Here is a 23,101-nt window from a genome sequence, read left to right on the forward strand (position 1 = left end):
GGATCCTGAGAAACTTAACAGAAGACCATGGGGAACAGGAAGGGGGAAAAAGTTACAGAGAGGGAAGGAGGCAAACCATAAGAGACTCTTAAAAACTGAGAATAAACTGAGGGTTGATGGGGGGGGTGGAAGGGAGGGGAAAGTGGGTGATGGGCATTGAGGAGGGCACCTGTTGGGATGAGCACTGGGTGTTGTATGGAAACCAATGTGACAATAAACTTCATATTAAAAAAATAAATATCTCCCCTTTAACCATTTTTTTAAATTATTTTTTACTTTAGGGAGAGAGAGAGAGAGAGAGCGAGCACGAGCAGGGGAGAGGGGCGGGGGGGGGGTGGGAATTCCAGCAAGCTCCACATTCACCACAGATCCTGGCACGGGGCTCGATACCCTGACCCTGGGATCATGACCTGTGCTACAATCAAGAGTGGGACACTTAATTGGCTGAGCTACCCAGGTGTCCCTAAATATCCCCCCTTCAATCTTAGAATAGTCAGTATGTATGGAGAAATTTAGGATAAACTATTGGTTATGTACTGGTCAGAGTTCTCTAGAGAAATAGAATCAGTAGGGTGTGTATACACATGGTTGGGGGTAGAGAGAGAGAGAGAGAGAGAGAGAGAGAGAGAAGAAGAGAGAGAGAGACTGAGGGAGAGAGATGTGATGGAGGAGACTGGCAAGTTCAAATCTACAGGGAAAGCTGGCAGCCTGGAGACACAGGGATGATCTGCTTCAGTTAAAGCCCAAAGGCAGTCTGCTGGCAGAATTCCTTCTTCTAGGGGCTGTCAGTCTTTTTTTCTTTAGGCTTTTGCCTGATTGGTTGAGGCCCACCCACATTATGAAGGATAATCTGCTTTATTCAAAGTCTTCTGATTAAATGTTAATCTTAGCTAAAAATACCTTTACACTGGGGTGCCTGGTGGCTCAGTTGGTTAAGCATCTGACTCTTGGTTTCGGCTCAGGTCATGATCTCATGGTTTGTGGGTTCGAGCCCTGTGTCAGGCTCTGCAGCTGGCAGCATGGAGCCTGCTTGGACTTGTCTCTCTTCCTCTCTCTTTCTGCCCCTCCCCTGCTCACACTCTCTCTGTCTCTCTCAAAATAAGTAAATAAACTTTAAAATGAAAACCTTCACAGAAACATCTAGAACAAAGTTTGACCAGATACGTGGGTACCGTGGCCCAGCCAAGCTGACACATAAAATTCCCTGTCACGATCATCTGTAGTCACGAGTGGGAGCAGCATCAGGGTTGCTAATTGTGCTGAGACGTACATGACACTGACATGCCCCATATTCTGAGCTTTTAACCCCAACTAAGTGATGATGTCTCCTTGGCTAACTCTGGGAGATGGATGCCCCTCCCCACACCAACGCCCCCATGTTCTCACGACCTACAACAGTACCTATAACACCACCTGTGACTAGGCAGCTGTCTTGTGCACTGAGCAACCCAGGGCACCTAAGCCAGGCTGTGCTCAGAGTCATGGGTGGTGGTTAAAATTCTGAGCCTCAAATGGCACTTTGGAAGGATCTCTGTGAAGTAAGTAGAGGTGTTGCTTAAACTTGAACCAAAAACGTGACTGAGCTGAATGAAAATAGAAGAAACACCTGTAGGGTAACATGTAAGGGAGGGGGCTTACTTACCTATGCTTGGCTGGTTAAGTGGCTTTTGCGGTGGCTGCTGGAAAATAATAAAGTAATGAGAAAATTAAGGTGAAAGGAAAGGATAAAAACCAAAGATGGTAAACTTGTCTCAAAAAGAAGCTATAAATGGACCTCAGATTCAGAGACCAAAGGCTTTTTTCCCAGGGACAAAGGAAAGAGTGATGTACGATTAGGTATAGCATTCATACGATGCATGAAATGAAAGGTTCCAGTTGCTCGGGAAAACAACATTTTTTTTTTTTTTTTTTTAAATTGACACCTTGGACGATACTCTATTGTGCATTCTCTATAATGGGAACACTCAGCAGAATCCTCACCTACTTGCCTTACCCCAGTGTGAGTCAAGTGGGAGACATTATGACAGAATGGCTTGATCCAGGGAAGTCGCGATGGGATGCCTTCACACTCTTCAGGAACTCCTTCATGAATATCACTGGTATATCCAAGTTAACAGAGGATATGGGGCAGTGTGAAATGTGAGGGATTTTAAGCCCTGACAGGAATCTAGGTGATAGACCATTGGCACTGCTGGTTAAAGACAAATCCATAGACTTTGGTGTCAGCTGGGAGGGTGATGAAGTTGGCATGCTTTTAGGAAAGTTGAAGAGCCTAAACAAGACCATGCCTGGATGGATGTCTACCCCACTACATGTGGAGGCAGGTTCAGTAGGAGGTGGAACTAGGGCCGAGATTTTCCTTGGCAAATATTTGCAAGTTTACTCTGATCTAGGTGATGGGCATCCCAACAGCTTATGCCATGGGCCTATGCTAATACTTTTCCTTTAGAAAATTGTCCTGTGAAGACATTATTAATCACGAAGATCATAGGCAATTAAAGCATCGGTAAAACACCCTTTAAATGTTAACTTTAAAGCAAAACCATTTGCAAGCAAATCCTTCAAAATAACTTTTTAGAAAAATAGGTTTTCAGGTATGCATGATTTGATATGTTTCATAAAATTATTGAATCAAGTCAAGTAACTGTTGAAGGACATTTGACAAAAGAAGAATTTTTGTAAAAAAGGAAGAAGAGAGAGGGAAATAAACCGTTAGAGATTCTTAAAGATAGAGAACAAACTGAGGGTTGATGGAGGGAGGTAGATGGGGGATGGGCTAGATGGGTGATGGGTCCTGAGGAGGGCACTTGTTATAATGAGCCCTGGGTGTTGTATGTAAGTGATGAATCACTGAATTCTACTCCTGAAACCAATATTGCACTGAATGTTAGCTAACTAGAATTTAAAGAAAAATGTGAGGGGCGCCTGGGTGGCTCAGTTGGTTAGGCGTCCAAATCTTGATTTCAAGTCAGGTCGTGATCTCATGGTTTGTGAGATTGAACCCTGTGTCCGGCTCTGTGCTGGCACTTTGGAGCCTGCTTGGTGTTTTCTCTCTCCTTCTCTCTCTGCCCCTCCCCCGCTTGTGTTATCTCTTCTCAAAATAAATACATAAGCATTTAAAAAATTTGATCAGTCGATTAAGCGTTTGACTTCAGCTCAGGTTATGACCTTACAAGGTTGGTGAGTTCAAGCCCTGTGTTGGGCTCTGTGCTGACAGCTCAGAGCCTGGAGCCTGCTTCAGATTCTGTGTGTCCCTCTCTCTGCCTCTCCCCTGATCACACCCTCTTTCTCTCTCAAAATAAATAAATACACATTAAAAAAAAGAACAAGGAATAAGGAATTCTTTTCTCAATAAAGAATAAAGATCAAGCTTCTACAAATAAGATGGATTGGGATATTTAAAATAAAACTAGCCTATTTAAGGTAAGGAAAATAAAAAGCTAAAAACAGACAACGTAAAACACTATGAGCACAGGGGCGCATGGGCGGCTCAGTCGGTTAAGCATCTGACTTCGGCTCAGGTCGTGATCTCAAGGTGTGTGAGTTCAAGCCCATGTCAGGCTCTGTGCTGACAGCTCGGAGCCCGGAGCCTGCTTCGGATTCTGTCTCCATGTCTCTCTGCCGCTTTCCCAGTCATGCTCTGTCTCTCCCTGTCTCAAAAGTAAATAAATGTTCAAAAAACCCAAACAAACACGAGCATAAAAGCAAGAGTTTAAGAAAATGAGGGGGATGTAAACAGAGACTCTTTGGGCAGCCTTATCCTGCCCCCTCTTTGAGGCCAGATTTTGTGCTTTTTCACTTGCCGAAAGTGAATAAATCCAAATTGCCAAAGCAATGGTTTGTAGTATTTTACTGATTGTTCCATGAGAGCTCAGGAGGAAGATTACACCACATACAGAAAGCTCGTCCATCACCCGGAGCACCTCTTGTAGCATAGTCTATTCTTCTGTTTCCTTCCTTTCTTGCCTCTTTCAGCCTCTGAAAAAAGTCCTGTCTTCTGTCTTAAGGAATTTAGCTCTTGTCCTCATGCTGGGCATACCATTCACCAAAACAGAAGTCCAGCAGTTGACTAAATATGGGCAGCCAAGTGTCCCCCTTGCATGCCCTCAAGGGCACCAGCTGGCTCCAGCTTCTGGTCCACACTGTCCTCGGTAAAAACCCTACCTTCCTATGAAGAGAATCTGCTTCTGTGAAATAAGAATATTTCCCTCATGATTTTACACAGGAAACAAATAATAATACCCATGGCGAGGAAGGAATAGAAATTTTTCAGACAGACAACACTTAAAAAGGATTTCTGGTAAGGTCTCAAAAACAAATTACAATGAAAACTATAGCAAGTATATCGAAGGATGCAAGAAAATGAAGGTACAGAGGTATTAATATGAAAATAACAGGGGTGCCTGGGTGACTCAGTCGGTTAAGCGTCCGACTTCGGCTCAGGTCATGCTCTCACAGTTCGTGAGTTCAAGCCCCGTGTTGGGCTCTGTGCTGACAGCTCAGAGCCCGGAGCCTGCTTCGGATTCTGTGTCTCCTCCTCTCTCTGCCCCTCCCCGGCTCGTGCTCTATCTGTCTCTCGAAAATAAACATTAAACAAAATAACAGAAAAATATATCCATAACACAAAGAAACACCATAAAGTTAAGCAAATATAGAAACAAAATATAGAAACAAAAGCACAGTTGAAAATTCTCTGGGTTTCAGTAATTCCTGGAGGCAGAGAATAGTGCCAGGGCCCCTTCACACAGTTTATTCAGAGCTAGATTTTGCCTTCTGCTTCGGTAATGGATTCATTGCATTCTTTAAGATACGACTGAGCCACCCAGGCGCCCCTCATTGCATTCTTTAAGATACAATTCCAAGAATGAGATGCACCCTTCAGCTGACACAGCACTGTGCTTGCAGCAAGACCCCCCCCCCCCCCCCCAAAACTCCCTGAGTGTGATTGCTCCCGTCCTCCACCAAGAAAGTACAAGCTTTTCCAGATTACCTCAAGGGTATGCATTACACTCGTGAAAGATGAAGAAACTCTCCTATCAGTTCTGGAAAAAATATTTGTTTTTCACCCAAATACGGAACGCTACTAGGCAAGATTAGTAAGAACCACAGGACAAAAACATCGAACAGTGTGTGGGAAAATTTGATTGTCTCACAATCCTTCCCCCTTCTCCCCGTCCCGATGAGTTTATTTCTAGAAAGGCCTGCTTTGTGTGTTTATAAAGCTTCTCTTTTCCTCTCCACTTAGGTACTTGGAGAAAAAACGTCTTTGCTTTCCTCGCTTCTTCTTTGTCTCGGACCCCGCCCTTCTGGAGATCCTGGGGCAGGCATCAGACACACACACGATACAAGCCCATTTGCTGAATGTGTTTGACAACATCAAAACTGTCAAGTTCCATGAAAAGGTTTGCCTAATTCTAACTGCTGGCCGGCAATTGCCATATCTTAAACTTCCCTTGTCTTTGTACAATCGCTCTCTGATGTGTGTTTGCATAGGGTTACTCCCAGCTAGTGATTAAAAACAAACTTTTGGGCCCAATGTGCCTTCAGAATTGTGTGATTTCTTACTATCCAAAGTGTAAATCTGAGTAACAGTATAAATATGATTAGGGATGCATCGTATGTAGCATTGTGCCAAGTTAGCTGTTGCGAAATTCAACGAAACAAAGAAACCAATCGCTGAGAAAATAGTCCCTTGACGAAGCAGAATTGCCGCAGTGATTTGATTGTTTTAATTAGGTTTCAGAAGTATTTGGCATGATCGTCTTCCCTGGTGCTCATCATGCTTGATTGAAGCCTTTTTTTTTTTTTTTGAAACACTCCTTACAAGTTTCTAGGGTCATGGAGTTGTGGGGGACCCAAGAGAAGCCGTTCAACGTAAGGGAGGTTGCGTTTCATGGCTGCCAGAAGATACTGCCTGATCCATCGCTTCACCCCAAATTCCCTGGGAAAGAGGCCCTTCCAGTTTGACAGTGTGTTCAGTCGTCCTCCGGGGCTTCCCGGAAACCCTCAATGCCATTCCCTTATTCATCCTGGCATGCTCTCGGGGAGCAACTTCCATGTGCCAGATGTTGTGCTGAACTCGAGAATCAGAGACCTCCGGGATCCGCACTCGGGTGGGGTGTTTCTAGAGTGCAGCTGGTGCCGTGGTGGAGTGATTACATTGGACGCGATCAAAAGCCATTCGTTTAAGTTCATGCCCGTGGCTGTGTGTCAGGCATGGTGCTCGTCCTGGGGCTCTTCCTGGGGAAGAATTTATCATTACACCGAAGTTGTTTTTATGCCGTGCAACATTCATGAGAAATCTGGCCATTTAACGGTTGGTAATTCTTGACTTGCTGTGCTAGTGTTATGCACAAATAACATGGGGATGCTGTCAGGGAGCCTTAGCCTGGTATAAGGGGTGTCAGGGAAGGCTCCCTGCGGGACAGTATGGTACTTGAACTGATAATTTGAAGGCAAGTGCAATCTACCCAGGCAGGTGGAGAAAGGGGTGCATGATCCAGTCAGAAGCAAGGGCAGGTGCAAGGGTCTGAAAAGTGCGGGCAGCCTGGGGTGTCGGGAGTGTGGCTATGTGAGGGGTTGTGTCGGTTTCCTACGGCTGCTCTGGATTGACAGCAGAAATTTCTTCTCTCACCTTTCTGGAGGCTAAAAGTCTGAACTAAGATGCCAGCAGACTTGGTTCCTGCTGGAGGCTCTGAAGGAGAGTTCATCTACGCCTTTCTCCTAGTTTCTGGTGGCAGTTGGCAACCCTGGATGTTCCTTGGCTTATACCCATGTCACGTTGATATCTGCTTTTATCTTTGCATGATATCTTCCCTGTGTGTCTGTGTCTCTCTGTCTAGATTTGCTTCTTATAAAAACACCAGTTATTGGATTAGGGTCCACCTTCATCGTAACTTGATGACGCCTACAAAGACCCTATTTCCAAATAAGGTTCCATTCACAGGTTCTGGGCTTAGGACTTCAACATGTATTTTGGGGGTATGCATTTTTTTAAATTAAAAAAATTAACATTTATTTATTTTGAGACAGCGAGACAGAGCATGAATGGGCAAGGAGCAGAGACAGAGGGAGACACAGAATCTGAAGCAGGCTCCAAGCTTTGAGCTGTCAGCACAGAGCCTGAAGCAGGGCTTGAACTCATGAGCCTCGAGATCATGACCTGAGCTGAAGTCACACACTTAACTGACTGAGCCACCCAGGCACCCTGGGGGTACACATTTTAACTCTGATGGGCAGCGATGAGCAAAGGGAGAAGGGGAAGAAGGAGACATGGGACCAGATTCCAAACGGCCAAGCGTATCACACTACAGAATTCTACTTCATCCTGAACATGACAGAAGGTGCAGGAGGGCTTTACGCAGGGCGGTGACCCAGTTGTGTTTCAGAAAGATTCTCTGGCTCAGTGTAGGAGGTAAAACAGAAGGAGGCATGGAACCCAGTCGGGATGGAAAAGGCTGAGGTGCTACAACAGAGCCTTGATGAAGGAGAATGGGGAGAGAGGAAGGGAAGGCAGTATGGATTTAGCGGGTCAAAACCATTGTTTCTTGTAGACCTACTGGGTGTGTGGGTTGAAAGAGGCACTGAATTACACAGGAAGTTCTTCCCGATGCTTTTCTTACATCCTTCTGCACTAGGACTGAACGGTTCTAGAGTGCAGCTTCTCACGGTCTCATTGCACAATGGGAATCAATGAAACGTCCTCATTTTTTGCCACTATTCATAGCAATTACTTCTTAAAATAAATAGGATCGCTTTTTTGCTGTTTTCTCTTGCTATAACATTTCTACAACCAGGGGCAGATCCGGTTTTTGTAGGTCCTCACTCCTGTGAAATTATAAATCTACAACTCTAGTCAGGACTTGGAAAGGGCCCGTGGAAGTGACAGGCTGTGGAACTTCTGTCTCATTAGCTTCTTGGTAGATCACTTCTGTCTACGACACAGGAGGATTCATTGATACGGTACTACGTTGGAGCCCAAGGAAACAGTATCCCACTTATTAAAGAACAAGAACGCAACAAATTTGTACTTACTTGATCATTTGCCTTATTTTATTGTATGCTATGAGCAGCCTGTGAAGTGAGTAGGGAAGCAGCACAGGCATAGGTTTTAATGACTAGTTATGAGCAAGAAATTTAGTCTCAGAGATGTGTCCTCCACCATCGCATGGTCAATGAATGGCAGAGCACCATTTGAACCTGTATTTTAGCAAATAGCATGCTATCCTCATGATGCCATGCTACGTGGAAACTGAGGTGAGAAGACCAGACTAGGAGCTGGATTTGAATTAGAAAACATCGGGGCACCTGGGTGGCTCAGTTGGTGAAGCGTCCAACTTCAGCTGAGGTCATGATCTCATGGTTCGTGAGTTCAAACCCCTGCACTGAGTTCCATGCTGTCAGCGCACAGCCCACCCTCAGATCCTCTGTTTCCCCCTCTCTCTGCCTCTCTCTTCCTCTCTCTGTCTCTAAAAACAAAAACAAAAAAAAAAAAACAACATTTAAAAAAAAAAGAAAAAGAAAACGTTATGTGCCACCAGGAGCTCCTGTAAAGACGACAATTAGTACAGATGTGGAATTACCTGGAAAGGCGTTTGCATTGATCATATTGGCCTGGTCGTTGCTGATGTTGACTCGATAAGCTTGTGGTGTGGATGACAGGCTCTTACAGTGTCCCATTTCATTGGCGGAAACTAGACTTTTTTCGATCATCACATTTACGTTGAGTATTTCTGTTAGGAAGTAAGTTTTTGCCTTTCAGGTGTAGATGATTTGGAATTGATTTATCTCAGTTCGAAAAGTATTCCCTTTTCGATTTCATGGGTGACTTTTTTTTGGCTTGAAATTGATTTTGAATCATATTTTGCCTCTTATTTTAAAATCTATAGCTTACCTTCCTTCAGGAAGGATAACACTGACAAGAGGGCAGTGGAGGAATTCATTCTTTATGTGAATATAGCTTTTTTTTTTCTTTTCTGTTTTGGCTTCTATTGTAGATCTATGATCGAATTCTGTCAATCTCCTCTCGAGAGGGTGAGACGGTTGACTTGGATAAACCTGTGATGGCAGAGGGCAATGTGGAAGTTTGGCTTAATTCTCTCTTGGAGGAGTCTCAGTCCTCATTACATCTTGTGATTCGCCAGGCAGCTGCAAATATTCAAGAAACAGGTTTCCAGCTGATTGAATTTCTTTCTTCCTTCCCTGCTCAGGTCAGTGTATTAAATTGGAAAATATTTTTTACAGAATAGTCATACTAGATCTCGTACATTGCCTATTGTAAACTACACAACTGACTATAATTTAACTCTGGACCAGTATTAAGATTTTCTTAAGGATTTCTTAATATAGATAAGCTTGAAGGTTTCAGCTACAGATTATTTGGTTATATACATACGTATAAGTATAAATAACATCTTACACATGTTGTATAGATACATTTTCTTTATATTTTCTTTAACCTAAAAGGTTTTTCTTTTTCCTGCTGAATCTTTTTAGTAAATAAATCATAACAAAGTACTGAGCGTATGCTTAGCCAGAAAGATGAGAAATGTATTTTAGTGTTAAAATGTAAAAACCGATGTTCTCTTAACCATTATGATCAATAAAGATTTTGTGGGTATCTACCACATGTAAACCCTGCTAGCTTGAGAAAAACAGGTTTAAGCCATGTTCTTCCCTTCCAGTAATTTAAAATCTATCTAGGGAGAAATATGACTTAAACAATAAATGATTTAAAATTACAAGGAAAAAATTGTGGACACATCATGAGGTTGTATATGTGTAACTGCCAGGGAACATTATGAATAGAGTTTCCATCGGTTTCCAAACAATGAATCAAGTTGAAGTAATCAAGGATGTCCTTACATTTGCATAATAATCACCATCATTCACTATATTGTAATTTCTATTTAAATATATTAATATGTCACACGCACTCATAAAGCCTTTTTTTGTTTCCATAAGGTTGGATTATTAGGAATTCAAATGATATGGACACGGGATTCAGAAGAAGCCCTCAGAAATGCCAAGTTTGATAAAAAAATCATGCAGAAAACCAACCAGTCTTTTCTGGAGCTGTTGAATACATTGATAGGCATCACGACGAAGGATCTGAGTTCCATGGAACGAGTTAAATATGAGACTTTGATTACTATCCATGTGCACCAAAGGGATATCTTTGATGACCTGGTAAATGCTTTATAAATACTATGGCATCTATAGAAAAGCAAACACTGGGCAATATCTGTGTTTACCCACTGGGATTAGTTTGAATGAATTCAAAGGAAAGGTTAGATTCAGGCAAAGGGTCATCTTCCTGATGAGAACTTGTTTGTCAAATTTTTTTTTTCAGTCTTTAAACCAAAATTTCAGTCATATTTTGATGATCTCTTGTTAAGATGTTATTGATCAATTAGACTTTATTTTAGATTCTTTACGTGACCAGTTTGGAAGCTAAACTGCCATGGAACATCCTGAAAAAAGCGTTCATTGGTCTTGTGTTCCTGTTAGTTATTAAAGATTACCAGTGTCTCTTGCTATGGAAATGACAGGTAACACTGCTAGAAGAATTGGTTCATGCTTCCTTGGAGGCTTTTGGATAAGTCACATCTTTAACAAGTTTCGCTACATTTTATGTCATTGATTGCAAATGGCCTTTCCTAATATGGCTGGTGACATTCAGAGGTCATGCAGATTCTTGCCTTTCAAGAGAAAACAGAGTAGCAAAGGCAGTTTAGTAGTTATGGAAAATAGGAAATGTGAAAAGAAGTGAAATTTGTCCTCTGCTACAAAATAGAACATTAGATAAGAGGCAAAAAGCCCTTATTTTCATAATAACTTTCTGGATCGTGTCTCACCCCGTTATGTGAAAAAGATTATAAAAGATTGGTTGTGACGTAACGGAGAGAAGGACAGCTTATTGAAGCTCTTGTGGTCTAATCTCTCTTAATAGTGAAGCACAGTGTTTGCCTCTCTGAGAAATAAAGGGCCCAGGATAATTTTAGATTTATTATTTATCCAAGAAAAATGATGAAAACGGTTAACATTTTGGTTAGAAAACTCAGACAAAAGTGTTACTGGTCAATAACCTGCCATTTGGATGTTAGAAATTTTGGCCCGCCGCAAATCCTAGGAAGGATAACGAATGGATTAAAAAACCCCAACATTGTACTTTGTCATAATCACAAGAGATGCTTTTTTCCTAATGAGATTGTTTGATTCTGTCTTTGTATGCCAAAACATTTTTCATGCATTGTACTTTATGGTTAGGGCTGTGGTTTGGGGCATTTAAGGATGCAATTTGAGAAGTGAATATCTATTAAAATATGTCATGCTGTTTACATTGGTGGGCACAACTAGGGGTTCCTCTTGAATTTTCCTATTCCTGTATCTTCTCAAGTGTCCTTTTTGCCGATCAGTCAATGAATGGGTTGGATGGTGACGTAGTTGATATCTCCAAACCAGCTGGGTTGTCTTACATCCCATTATGATCTACGTGAATGCTAATGTGCATATTGAATAAGTGGTTCTCATCTCAGCTTTAACATCTCCCTTTTGCATTTCAGTGCCACATGCATATCAAGAGCCCTGCAGACTTCGAGTGGCTGAAACAGTGCAGATTTTATTTTAACGAAGATTCCGACAAGATGATGATCCACATCACGGATGTGGCTTTCATATACCAGAATGAATTTTTAGGCTGCACTGAAAGGCTTGTTATAACTCCACTCACAGACAGGTGATGGAAGGTTCTGTGATCCCACAACCTCTTTCCCTCCACCCACTCCCCTACATTTTTATCCTCCTGAGTCACTCAGGAGATTTCTGCCTCATGTCTCTTTAGGGTTTATAGGCTCTATTATACCAAAGTCTTGGAAATACGGTATCTTTAGCTTTACACATGGGTCTTTGCATGGGATCTGGGTTTTTGTGACCGAAACGCTTTGCTTCCTTTGCCTTCAGTCTTAGGGAGGCTAAGTTTAAACGACCTCAGTGGACATCAGGACATCAGCAGGGCAAGAAAAGGAATTAACTGCCGTGTCAATAGGTGCAAATCACAGTTGGCCTTGAGGGTTGCACTGGGGATGGTGGCACCTGCTGTTATCAGAGATGATTAAGATGGTTTCCTAGCAGGAAAGAAATTGAGTATCAATACAGGTGAAAAGTGATGGGGAGGACATTGGCCAGGACGTCTGGAGTTCTCTGTTGTCCTCTGCCTGTTACGTAGCAGCTCTGTTAGCCAGAGGCGCCTTGCACTTTCCCTAGACTCAGTTTCCTCATCTGTAAGATGAGCCAGTCTGTCTCCAAGAGTCGTTCCGCAACTCATATTCTGTAATTCACTTAGTCCACTTTGAACTCTGTGGCATCAACTAATTGCATATGTGCTCTGTTCAGGGATGTGCTGCCTACTTATTTTGGACAAAATGGCTGAGTGTTAAAAGCAGTATTTGGCCTCAGTAGAAGCTGATGGTGAATATCATTTATTTTCACGGAATGAACTTCTGGGCTATTAGATGACAAATACTGTCACACCAGGGGCCCCTGGGTGGCCCAGTCAGTTAAGCGTCCAACTTTGGCCCAGGTCATGATCTCACGGTTTGTAAATTCGAGACTGGCGTCGGGCTCTGTGCTGACAGCTTGGAGCCTGGACCCCGATTCAGATTCTGTCTCCGATTCTCTGTGCCCTTCCCCCCACTTGCACTCTGTCTCTCTTTCTCTCTCTCTCTCTCTCTCTCTCTCTCTCTCTCTCAAAAATAAATAAATATTGAAAAAAAAGAAGGGGCGCCTGGGTGGCTCAGTCAGTTAAGCGTCCGACTTCGGCTCAGGTCATGATCTCGCGGTCTGTGAGTTCAAGCCCCGCGTCGGGCTCTGTGCTGACAGCTCGGAGCCTGGAGCCTGTTTCCGATTCTGTGTGTGTGTGTCTCTCTCTCTCTCTCTGACCCTCCCCCATTCATGCTCTGTCTCTCTCTGTCTCAAAAATAATTAAATGTTTAAAAAAGATATTTTAAAATAAAAAAAAATGTTGTCACAAAACATAGAAGTTTGACACAAGCATGTTACTCACATGCTGCTTGATTGTTCTCTCTGCTCATTCCGGATGCTAAATGAAATGCTGACCTTCAACAGAGAGACTTTATTGTCACTCTCCTCCTCTTCATTGTCTTTCGATTCCTTCTTATGCCTGGATTGGAGGTGACTTATACTGGATGCTCTTGGATGTCCTTTTGGAGTGTTTCTCTTTGTTTTGAAGCACAGAGGCAGATAATCACAAAACGTGACCAGTTCCTTGAGACGCTTGTGGCTCAGGCAGTGATTTCACACCTACTGTCTTCTTAGGCTCCCAGCACTCCCCTCCCTCCCTAGCGAAGACCACCTCTCCTGTCCTGTGGGGAAGATGCTGTCACAGGAGGGGCAGCACCCTCGGTCCCCACTCACGCCTCGGCTATCCAGGGCACCTGCTCTTGTGCAGTCGGTTCTCTGGATGGATGGTCTGTGCGGCCATCCAAAGCCAACATCCCCACCGCCAGTGATTTCCTCTCTGGGACAGCGTCAGTTTTCACTTCCAGCTGGATCCTTCTCATCAACTTGCAAATATGCTGTAATTGCTACCGGAAAGAAAATCCTCCTGTGACGCCTTGTCGTTTCTTCCCATTCCTGTGCTCTCATCACAACTCCTTGGAAGCACCCATTTGTCTTTCACCTCTTTTATGTGGAATTCACGCCAGTTGGGCTCTCTGTGTTAGTTTCTTATTGATCCCGTGACAGGTCACCACAGACTTAGAAGGTTAAACAACCCAAATTAATGATTTTACAGTGTGTGTCAGAGGCCTGACACTTGTCAGCGTGGCTGACTCCCTCCTGGAGCCTGTAAGGGCGAACCCCCTTCCCGTGCTTGCAGGCTGTTGGCAGAATTCGTTTCTTGGCCGTGGAGGACGCGAGGCCGGGTTTTCTTGCTGACTGTCGGCTGAAGGCCATTCCCAGCTTTGGGAGGCTGTACTTTTTCTTGGTTCATCTTCACAGCCGGCAGCGGTGGGTTGAGACCCTTTCAGGCATCGACTCTCCTCTGTCTTCAGTCCCACGTCTGACCCGGTCTTCTGCCTCCCTTCTCTCCTCTGAAGGACTCGTGAGATTAGATTGGTCCCGACAGGTGATCCCAGATCATCGCAAGACCTTTGACATCATAGCTGCAAGGTCCCGGTAGTCACTCGAAGCAACCTGTTCACAGGTTCCGGGGATTCGAATGTGGATCTCTTTGGGGTGTAGCTGCCCCTCATACTCTCTGCCTTCTCTGGAAGCTACCATGCAGACGTTTTCTGTTGCTCCGTGCACTAGTCATTTCTTGTTCTTGTCTTTCCTGACCCGTGAGGGACCACCAGTGTGCACAGCTGAGCACTCTGTCCTTTGTGATCCACCGTCGTCACACGGCTTCCAAGACACCCCTGGCTCTGTACTGTTCCAGTTGGCCCTTCGTACCCTTGTTCTGCTTCCCCTTTACCTTCCCAGTTTAAGCCCAGAATGTGCCGGGAGTCTTGTCCGTCTACGCCCGCTGCCCAGGTGATCTCCTGTGGCTGCGAGTGTCGTCCAGATGTGGACTCCCCAGTCTGCACCTGGCCCGGGCTTCTCCCCTGAGCTCCAGACACATCTATCCACGTACCTGCCCAACGTGTCCACTCGGATGCTTGCCCGGAATTCACAGTTAACAGCTTTGATCGTCCCCCACAGACGCACCCTCCTTAGTTAGTCTTCCTCATCTTAGCAAATGGCGGTTCCGTCCTTGGGTCGCTCAAGCCAAAATCCATGGAGCATCTCTGATACCTTCCTTTTTCTCTGGCTTTATTATCTCCCCCTCTGTCATCACGTTTGCTCAGCACCATTCCCAGAATTCACCTGGGATGTGACCGCTTTTCACCCATTTGCTGTTATCATGCTGCTCCAAACCATCATAATCTCTAGCGTGGATTCTCGCAACGGTATTTTGACTGGTCTCCCTGCTCCTGCCATTGCCCTGCCCCCCCTGCCCCCCGCTGTGGTCTATTCTCCATTCAGACACTGGAAGTCCTATTCTGTCATCTCTTTGCCTCAGTCCCTGCACTGTCTTTCTATCTCACCCAAAATAAAGTGACCTTATGTGGCATGGCATGATGTGGCCCCAGCTCTTCTTTCTGTTTCTTCTTCCTCATTCAGCTCCGGCCACTTGCTCCTTAGCTGTTCTAGAACAGCACACTCTTGCTTCGGGGCCCTTGCCCTTACTGTCCCCTTGACCTGGAACTCTTTTTCCCTTCAGTACTGGCATGGCTTGCTCCCTCACCTTCAGGGCTCTGTTCGAATGTCACCTCAGAGGGCACTTCAGACCCGCCACAAGAAGCAGAGACCCCCACACTCCCCCTAGCCCTCCTGACCAACTTTATTGTTTCTGTTTCCTATTTTGGAATAACTTGTTACCTTCCTTTAAGATGTCAGCTAAAGAGCTGGCATCGACTTCCTGTGACTTGTTTACTGCCCCTACAAGAGTGCTGTCACATTATAGGTGCTAAATAAGCATTTCCAGAATGAATGAACGAAATGTTTATTTTCAGAGGCACATCTTTGTGATGAAAAATTTAAATAGTACAAAAGGACATAAAGTTGAAAGTGTGAGAGTAAATTTTTTTCTTTTTTTTTTTTTAACACTTAACAGTTTATTTCCTCTTCTAGAAATTTCAAATGCTAGTATGTCAAAATTCTTTTTAATTTTTACATATAGGTACTGGTAAAAGTTTTACATTTAATTTACATTTAATTTTTACATATAGGTATTGGTATATAGTCTACAAACTTCTCTGCATCTTAATTCTTTCACTATATTCATTGTCTTGTACATCTTTCTGTATCAAAAAAACTTGAGAACTTTAAATTTTTTTTAAATGTTTATTTTTGAGAGAGAGAGAGAGAGAGAGGACCCATGTGAGCAGGGGAGGGGCAGAGACACACACACACACACACACACACACACACAGAATCCAAAGCAGGCTCCGGGCTCTGCGCTGTTAGCACAGAGCCTGACATGGGGCTCGAACTCACAAATGGTGAGATCATGACATGAGCCAAAGTTGGATGTTTAACTGACTAAGCCACCCACGCACCCCAGAGAACTTGAGAACTTTAGAAACACAGCAGGTGTCTGTTAAATATAGAAGTGGAAGTGATTCCAGGGTTTGTTTCAGCCTGTGTCCCCCTCAATGTTCATTTGCTTATTTTTCTTTAACTCTCTTGATTATGGGAGAAGTGAGTTACCTATTTTTTTTTTTTTTTTTTGCCGGTCACTGGGATTCCACTGTAAGCATTCCTGCCCTTTTCCCGAAGAATTCCTCACTAAAGTTAATCCTTACAAAAATCAAAGGGCAGAGGCATTGATATCTCATCAGTCTTTTGCTGACTGCCCCGTGGAAAGTCAACAACGTTGGTGGCTGTAGTCTCTGGGAAGCTCAACATCACATGTATGGAGTTGCCATTGTTCCAGATGATAAAATAGTTATTCTAATTCACTAAAAACATATAGTGCCTTTTTCTGAAAGCTCGTGGTGTTTTTTCATGGCCGTTCCCTCCTTCCACTCTGGGCACAAGCAGAGAAGACAGGAATCATTCTTACTACACTGTCACTCAGGCAGAGGGCAGCAGGAATCAAAGGCTTATCGAAGTTTCTCATCTGCTTGATAAGAAATGTACATAGGTCTAAACAGAAAAACATGTGCCTTTCTCTGAAGTATTCTCACAGCTTCTGTGAATCATACTTGTGTGTTGACCACTGGACTCTGCCCTTAATAGCTGCATCATCTTGGCCCAGACACCTAAACTCTCTGATTCCCTCCTTTTGGAATCACTGTGTGGACTAGAGGTGACAGATGTAGGTAATGAGGGCCTGGCACTCAGTAAATGTTACTCATTATTGTTGCTATGACTATGGTTATTCGCAGTCATCAATAACACATTCTTTATCAATGTTTCCTTTTTTTTTTTTGAGAGAGAGAGAAAGAGAGAGCATGAGAGTGAGAGAGTACCAGTGGGGTGGGCAGAGGGGGGAGAAAAGAGAGAATCTTAAGTAGGCTCCGTGCCCAGTGCAGAGCCCTATGCAAGGCTCGAGCTCATGACCATGAGATCATGATCTGAGCTGAAATCAAGAGTCAGATGCTTAACTGACTGAGCCACCCAGGTGCCTCTCAATGTTTCCTTCTGTTTCTCCTTAAGTACGTCCTATAATCAGAGTCTATAACTAAACCCCCCAAGAAAAGAAACAAAGAAAAATATGTTCTTGATGTGCATACCATAATTGCATTGGGAAACTTTCCAGCATTTTGCAATCAATACTGTTTAAGAATAGGAACCAAAAGCACTACTGGTTTATATGTGATGAAATGCGTGTAGGGTGCTATGAATGTTGGTGACAGATTTGCTTAAATTGCATACCATAATGAGACCCAGGTCGTGAGGTTGGTCATTGCTGGTTTAGCATGGTGGTCACATTCTGCATCTCTCTCTCTCTCTCTCTCTCTCTCTCTCTTAAACTCTTGGTGTGATAGAAAGGAATCATATTTTATTTTTATTTTATTATTTCTTAAGTAGGCTACATGCCCAACTTGGGGCTTGAACTCACGACTCTGAGATTAAGAGTCTCATGCTCTGCCTACTGAGCCAGCCAGACACCCCACATTCTGCATCTTTAACTCCAGTAGCTGTTGGGATAGGAGGAACCAGATAGGAGCCTATGGCTGGACGGGCACAAGCCATTTGTTTAGCAAATGTTCATAGAGTACTAGGTGCCAGGGTTTAGGCAAGTATTTGGAAGTACAAATGTGAACTAGACCCAGCTCCTGAGAACAGAGATTTTACGTCAGCCTAGCGGAGAGAGAGAAAACTGCGGAGCAGGCCCCTAGATCACATCAGAGTCCAAATTGTGTTCCTGAATGATGACATTTTTGAAATCAGCAAAGAGACTGGAAAGGAAAGCAGGAAAGGGAGGGAGAGAGGTACACATGCATGTAGAATACTCGGGATGGTCAAGTAAACATGGACATGAAGATTTTCTGGCAGATGCACGCTTGACTCTGAAAGGCAGGTCCTCGAAGAGCCCGGGTGCCAGCCTAGCAGATGGACAGAAGCCCCACCCCCCAGAGGAAGTAAGGGATAAAGCGCCTGGCTTGCCTGCTCATTTTCTGCACGAATAGGATGACTTCTTTTAGGCAACCTAACAACTTACTACTGCTTCAGTTCAAATATAAACTCAAATGGTCCCAGTTATAAAGAGGGTTTGCAAGACAGAGTAGCTGGGGGTCAGAGCTCTCGGAGATTTATTTCTTACCCTGGCGGGGTGGACGTGTTCTCGAGCCGGGCAGCTGAGGGCTTGCCGCCAGACAGGTAGGCTCGGATCTCGGCTCTGCTACCACGATCTCGAGAGAAATAATTCCATCTCTGTGAGCCTTTCTCCTGATCTGTAAGGTGGGAAAAACAACAGTAGCTTCCCTGCAGGATTCTCTGGGCTTAAGCAAGATAATGTAGGTGGAGCACAACGTGTTAACTATTTTTAGAGACTGCTCTGCAAGGGATGACGAAAGTGCAAGGCGGGAAATAAAACTTTGAATTAAAAGGCAAAATCAAAGTGAGCTTGGGCGTCCTCCTGTATTGTCTTCTCCATTTCCAGGCTCCATATACATTGAGGGCTAAGTCATTTACTTGCCTTTTTAGGAACCCACTTCCAATGAAATACAGACTCTGGAGGACCTCTGGTTGGTATGCTTGCTGTTTATTCCCACCTTTCACATTGGACTATCACTTTATTTCCTTTGAAATTTTTTTCAAGTCCAGATGAATGCTTTATAGAGTTTGCTGTAGGAAAGCCCTCAACTTCATCACTTTGTAGATTCATCACTTTGACAGCACTGGGTGATGCTGGAGAATTGAGTGATTCATCAGTGAGTTATCAGGGTAGTTTTTTCCTTCCCAGGCACTCTTGTATTTCCTCATCAGAATCTTTTATTTGTTAATATCATGTGATAAGAGATAATAGAAGGTATGTGCAAGGTACAGTAGGCACTCCCAGAAATAGATTGAAGATATGATTATTTAGCAATGTGTGATTTGTCTCATGTGATCATTTGTACCCAAGTACATCAAATTATTGACACTTAGATTCCCAGAAGGGAATTGATCTAATGGTTCCCAATCTGTTTCATAGAACACTATTCTCTAGATGTTGGTAGATTTCTGTGAAAAACGTTGCCAAGTAAGTTTTGGAAATGCTGTGTACTATTTTTTCACACTTGGAGAATCTCACGCTATATGTTATCATGAGAAAGCCTGTTGAAACTTTTTAAGAGTTTTCAAACTGAGTTAACCATAGGCCAGCCCCTCCTTTTTCCTTAACAAATATCCATAAGGAAAGTGTATATTAGGGTGCAGTTTTGGAAATGTTATGTAGGGACAGTGGCTTAAATTTTCCATTTTTAAGTCTTGTGCGCAGTTCATTTTACTGTGATGTCCCAGACGTGTCATCTAGGTGCCGGGGGGCATGGTTCTAGTGATGTTCTATTCCTCCAGGTGTTATATCACGTTGGCTCAAGCTCTGGGAATGAGCATGGGAGGAGCTCCCACTGGACCCGCAGGAACAGGAAAAACAGAAACTACGAAAGATATGGGTCGATGTCTTGGGAAGTACGTCGTGGTTTTCAATTGTTCCGACCAGATGGATTTCCGAGGACTTGGACGGATTTTTAAAGGTGAGGGTTATATTTTTTATTTGATGAGAAATTTAAAGCTAAGGTAGACTATCTGGTTAAGATTTATTTTGGGGGGCATCTGCGTGGCTCAGTCGGTAAAGCATCCAACTTCGGCTCAGGTCATGATCTCGCGGTCTGTGAGTTCGAGCCCCGCATTGGGCTCTGTGCTGACAGCTCAGAGCCTGGAACCCACTTCAGATGCTGTGTCTCCCCCCTCTCTCTGTCCCTCCCCTGCTCATGCTTTGTGTCTCTCTGTCTTTCAATAATAAATAAACGTTAAAAAAAAAGATTTATTTTTCAACAACTGGCTGTATTTCAGTGTCGTTTTTAAACTTTGTACAACTTTTTGGAAAATCCAAATCTTAACCACTCTTGTGCAGATCAAATGTCAACATCACTTGTCATTGTAATGTTCCTTTATCCCTGCAGGTTGGCTGTTTACAGATAGAGCTCCATATTGTGAGTTATTTCGGGGGCACTTTATGCATAATCTATTTGTTCAAGTTTATTTTTGAACAGACTTATCTCTGGCTTGTCTTGGCAGCTGCAAAATGCTCTTTTCCTTGGCTTTCCGAAATTATATACTAATTGGATTTTCTATTTAATTTCCCTTCGAAGGATTAGCACAGTCTGGATCCTGGGGTTGTTTTGATGAATTTAACCGTATCGATTTACCAGTTCTGTCAGTGGCAGCCCAGCAAATTTCCATTATTCTGACATGTAAAAAGGAGCGCAAAAAGTCTTTTATTTTCACCGATGGAGATAATGTGACTATGAACCCTGAATTTGGACTTTTCCTGACCATGGTAAGGAACCACAAGAAGAGCTGCTGAATTTCAGCCTTCATCTCACAGCTTTCATGCATTTCCCTCGTCTTAGGTCACTTATTTTTCATGAATGGAAATTGCGACAGTGATTTTAACTCCTGTGTGAAGGCCTTTGGTGTTAAACGAAGCTCATGTTAATAACTTGTGATGTAGTCTCTGCAGTTAAAAGGAGAGTGAGATATGTAAATGAGTTCTTCGGTTGTCAGTCCAGATTTGTTGTGTGGACATAATGAATCTTTTAGTGCCGTGCTAATGTGTGTGTGTTGCCCCATGACTGTGTCATTCATCTGTGGGTCTTATTTTCTGTACAGAATCCTGGCTATGCTGGACGGCAGGAGCTTCCTGAAAACTTGAAGATTAACTTCCGCTCCGTGGCCATGATGGTGCCCGACCGACAGATTATCATCAGGGTGAAGTTGGCTAGTTGCGGCTTCATTGACAACGTCGTTTTGGCCAGGAAGTTTTATACTCTCTACAAGCTGTGTGAGGAGCAGCTTTCTAAGCAGGTGTGATGTTCTGAAAGTCTCTCTGGACTTATGCATACTTAGTTTTTCTGTTCAGTGAGATTTGCTCATTTCGAAAAATCGTAGACTGGGGTTGTTGACAGATTACCTTACGGATACAAAGTACAAAGTTGTATCGTTATGAAATCAATTTTATATGCGTACTTTCCTGAAGTACGTTTAAGTAAATTAATATTTACAGCATAAAAATGAGATGAGTACTATCAGAACTGATTTAAGAGCCAAAGAATTATAAATATTAATACTTGCTCTTTATCCCACCTGTACATTAATCATAATATGTGTTGTGCGTCCTCATGGTTTTCAGGAACCTCTCAATCATTTACTCCTCTTACTTCCAATATCTTCCACATATTGGGCCAAGCTTTGCCAATTGTCTATTTTATCAATGGTAACTTCTTTGCTAAGTTTTCTGTAGTGTTTAGCGTAGCAGGTTCTGACATCATGAACCTTTGCAGTTAAGAGGCATGAGATTAATCATGTATTACTTTTGTGTTAGTTATCTGTTGCTGTGTGACAACGGCTCCACAAATTTACTGGTTTAAAACAATACACAATTTATTATTTCATGGTTTCTGTAGGTCAGGAGTCCTGGTACATCTTGGCTGGATTCTCTACTTAGAGGGTAACAAGGCGTCAGTCAAGTCTTGGCTCCCTGTTTGGAGAAGGATTTACTTCTAAGCTCACTCAGGTTGTTGGCAGAATTCTGTTACTTGAGGTTGAAAGACTGAGGGATTCTGTTTCTTGCTGGCTGTCATCTGGAGAAGGCCACCTCAGTTCCTGCAGGCTGAATGCCATTCTTTGCCACATGGGATCCCCCAACACGGCCACTTGCCTTCTCAAAGTCAGCAAGGGAAAAAGGTTCTGGCACGATGAGTGCTATGGTCTTGTATTAGGATTCTCTAGAGAAACAGAACCAATAGGATATATGTGTATATACCTGTAAGGAAATTTATTATAAGGTATTGGCTCACAGTTATGGAGGTAGAGAAGTTCCATGATCTGTTGTCTGTAAGCTGGAGACCAGCTGATGGTGTAGTTTGAAGCGTTGATGGTATAGATTCTAGTCCAAGTCTGAAGGCCAGACAACTGGGAGCATTGAGGACAGCAGTGGTTGATATCCCAGCCTAGCAGTAGGGCAGAGCGAACAAATCCATCCTTTCTCCACCTTTTTGTTCTACTGGGGTCCTCAGCACTTGAATGGTGCACTCTTACATGGGGGAGGGCCATCTTCTTTACTCAGTCCACCAGTTCAAATGCTAATCTCTTCCAGAAACTTCTTTGGAGACATACCCACAAATAACGTTAATCAGCTCTCTGGGCATCTTGTGACCCAGTCAAACTGACACATAAAATTAACCATCACACATCTTATGTAATGTGACCACATGAACACATAAACAGAAATCACATATGGCCAGTCATCGTTGCTGTATTATATTGGTTAAAACAAGCCTAGCTCCTACCATACTCAAAGGGAAAAGATCATACAAGGACATAGACACCAGGAGGTGGGGATCATGCCACAAATTTCTGGGACATATAAATAAAAATTACTGAAAGAATACACTAAATAATAATACACTGCAATAAACATAAAACTGTAACACAAATAAAATCTCTTAACATATACAATACTTTGGTTCCTCTCTACTCTAGTCTCCATTCCAAACTTCTTTGACTCTAGATTATTTTTTTATACCCCCAAGCTCAATTAAATTACTTTTCCACTGAAAATGCTCTTTGTTTCCTCTGCTTATTGAAGCCTTTACTCACCCATTCTCCTTTTTTCTTCTGTCAAAGAAATATTTTTCCATGCTGTTTCTTGCATGTAGAAAACTCCCACATCACTGACTCCTGTCTCCTCCTTCTCTACTATTTCGTTTCTACTTTTCTTCATGCCCACAGCCCTGCTCACAGGTCGTTGTCATGAAATGAGCCAACGTGCCCAAAACAGTTGGCCCCGTGCTGATCTCTGGGTGAACATTCTATGAATCTCACT

The 23,101-nt window shown here is 43.3% G+C and overlaps 1 protein-coding gene across 1 annotated transcript in view; it reads left to right on the forward strand.

Annotated features, from left to right (window-relative positions):
- The window catches only part of DNAH5 (dynein axonemal heavy chain 5), a 240,303-nt gene that overhangs the window by 84,130 nt on the left and 133,072 nt on the right, over window positions 1–23,101 (forward strand). The window contains exons 32-38 of the mRNA XM_049648271.1: window positions 5,246–5,402; window positions 8,997–9,209; window positions 9,964–10,188; window positions 11,565–11,737; window positions 19,570–19,748; window positions 20,367–20,554; window positions 20,887–21,081. Coding sequence (XP_049504228.1) covers window positions 5,246–5,402; window positions 8,997–9,209; window positions 9,964–10,188; window positions 11,565–11,737; window positions 19,570–19,748; window positions 20,367–20,554; window positions 20,887–21,081 — 1,330 coding nt within the window. The remainder of the gene's footprint in view (window positions 1–5,245; window positions 5,403–8,996; window positions 9,210–9,963; window positions 10,189–11,564; window positions 11,738–19,569; window positions 19,749–20,366; window positions 20,555–20,886; window positions 21,082–23,101) is intronic.

Source organism: Panthera uncia, assembly GCF_023721935.1.
Source record: "Panthera uncia isolate 11264 chromosome A1 unlocalized genomic scaffold, Puncia_PCG_1.0 HiC_scaffold_17, whole genome shotgun sequence".
In the NCBI taxonomy this organism is placed as follows: domain Eukaryota; kingdom Metazoa; phylum Chordata; class Mammalia; order Carnivora; family Felidae; genus Panthera; species Panthera uncia.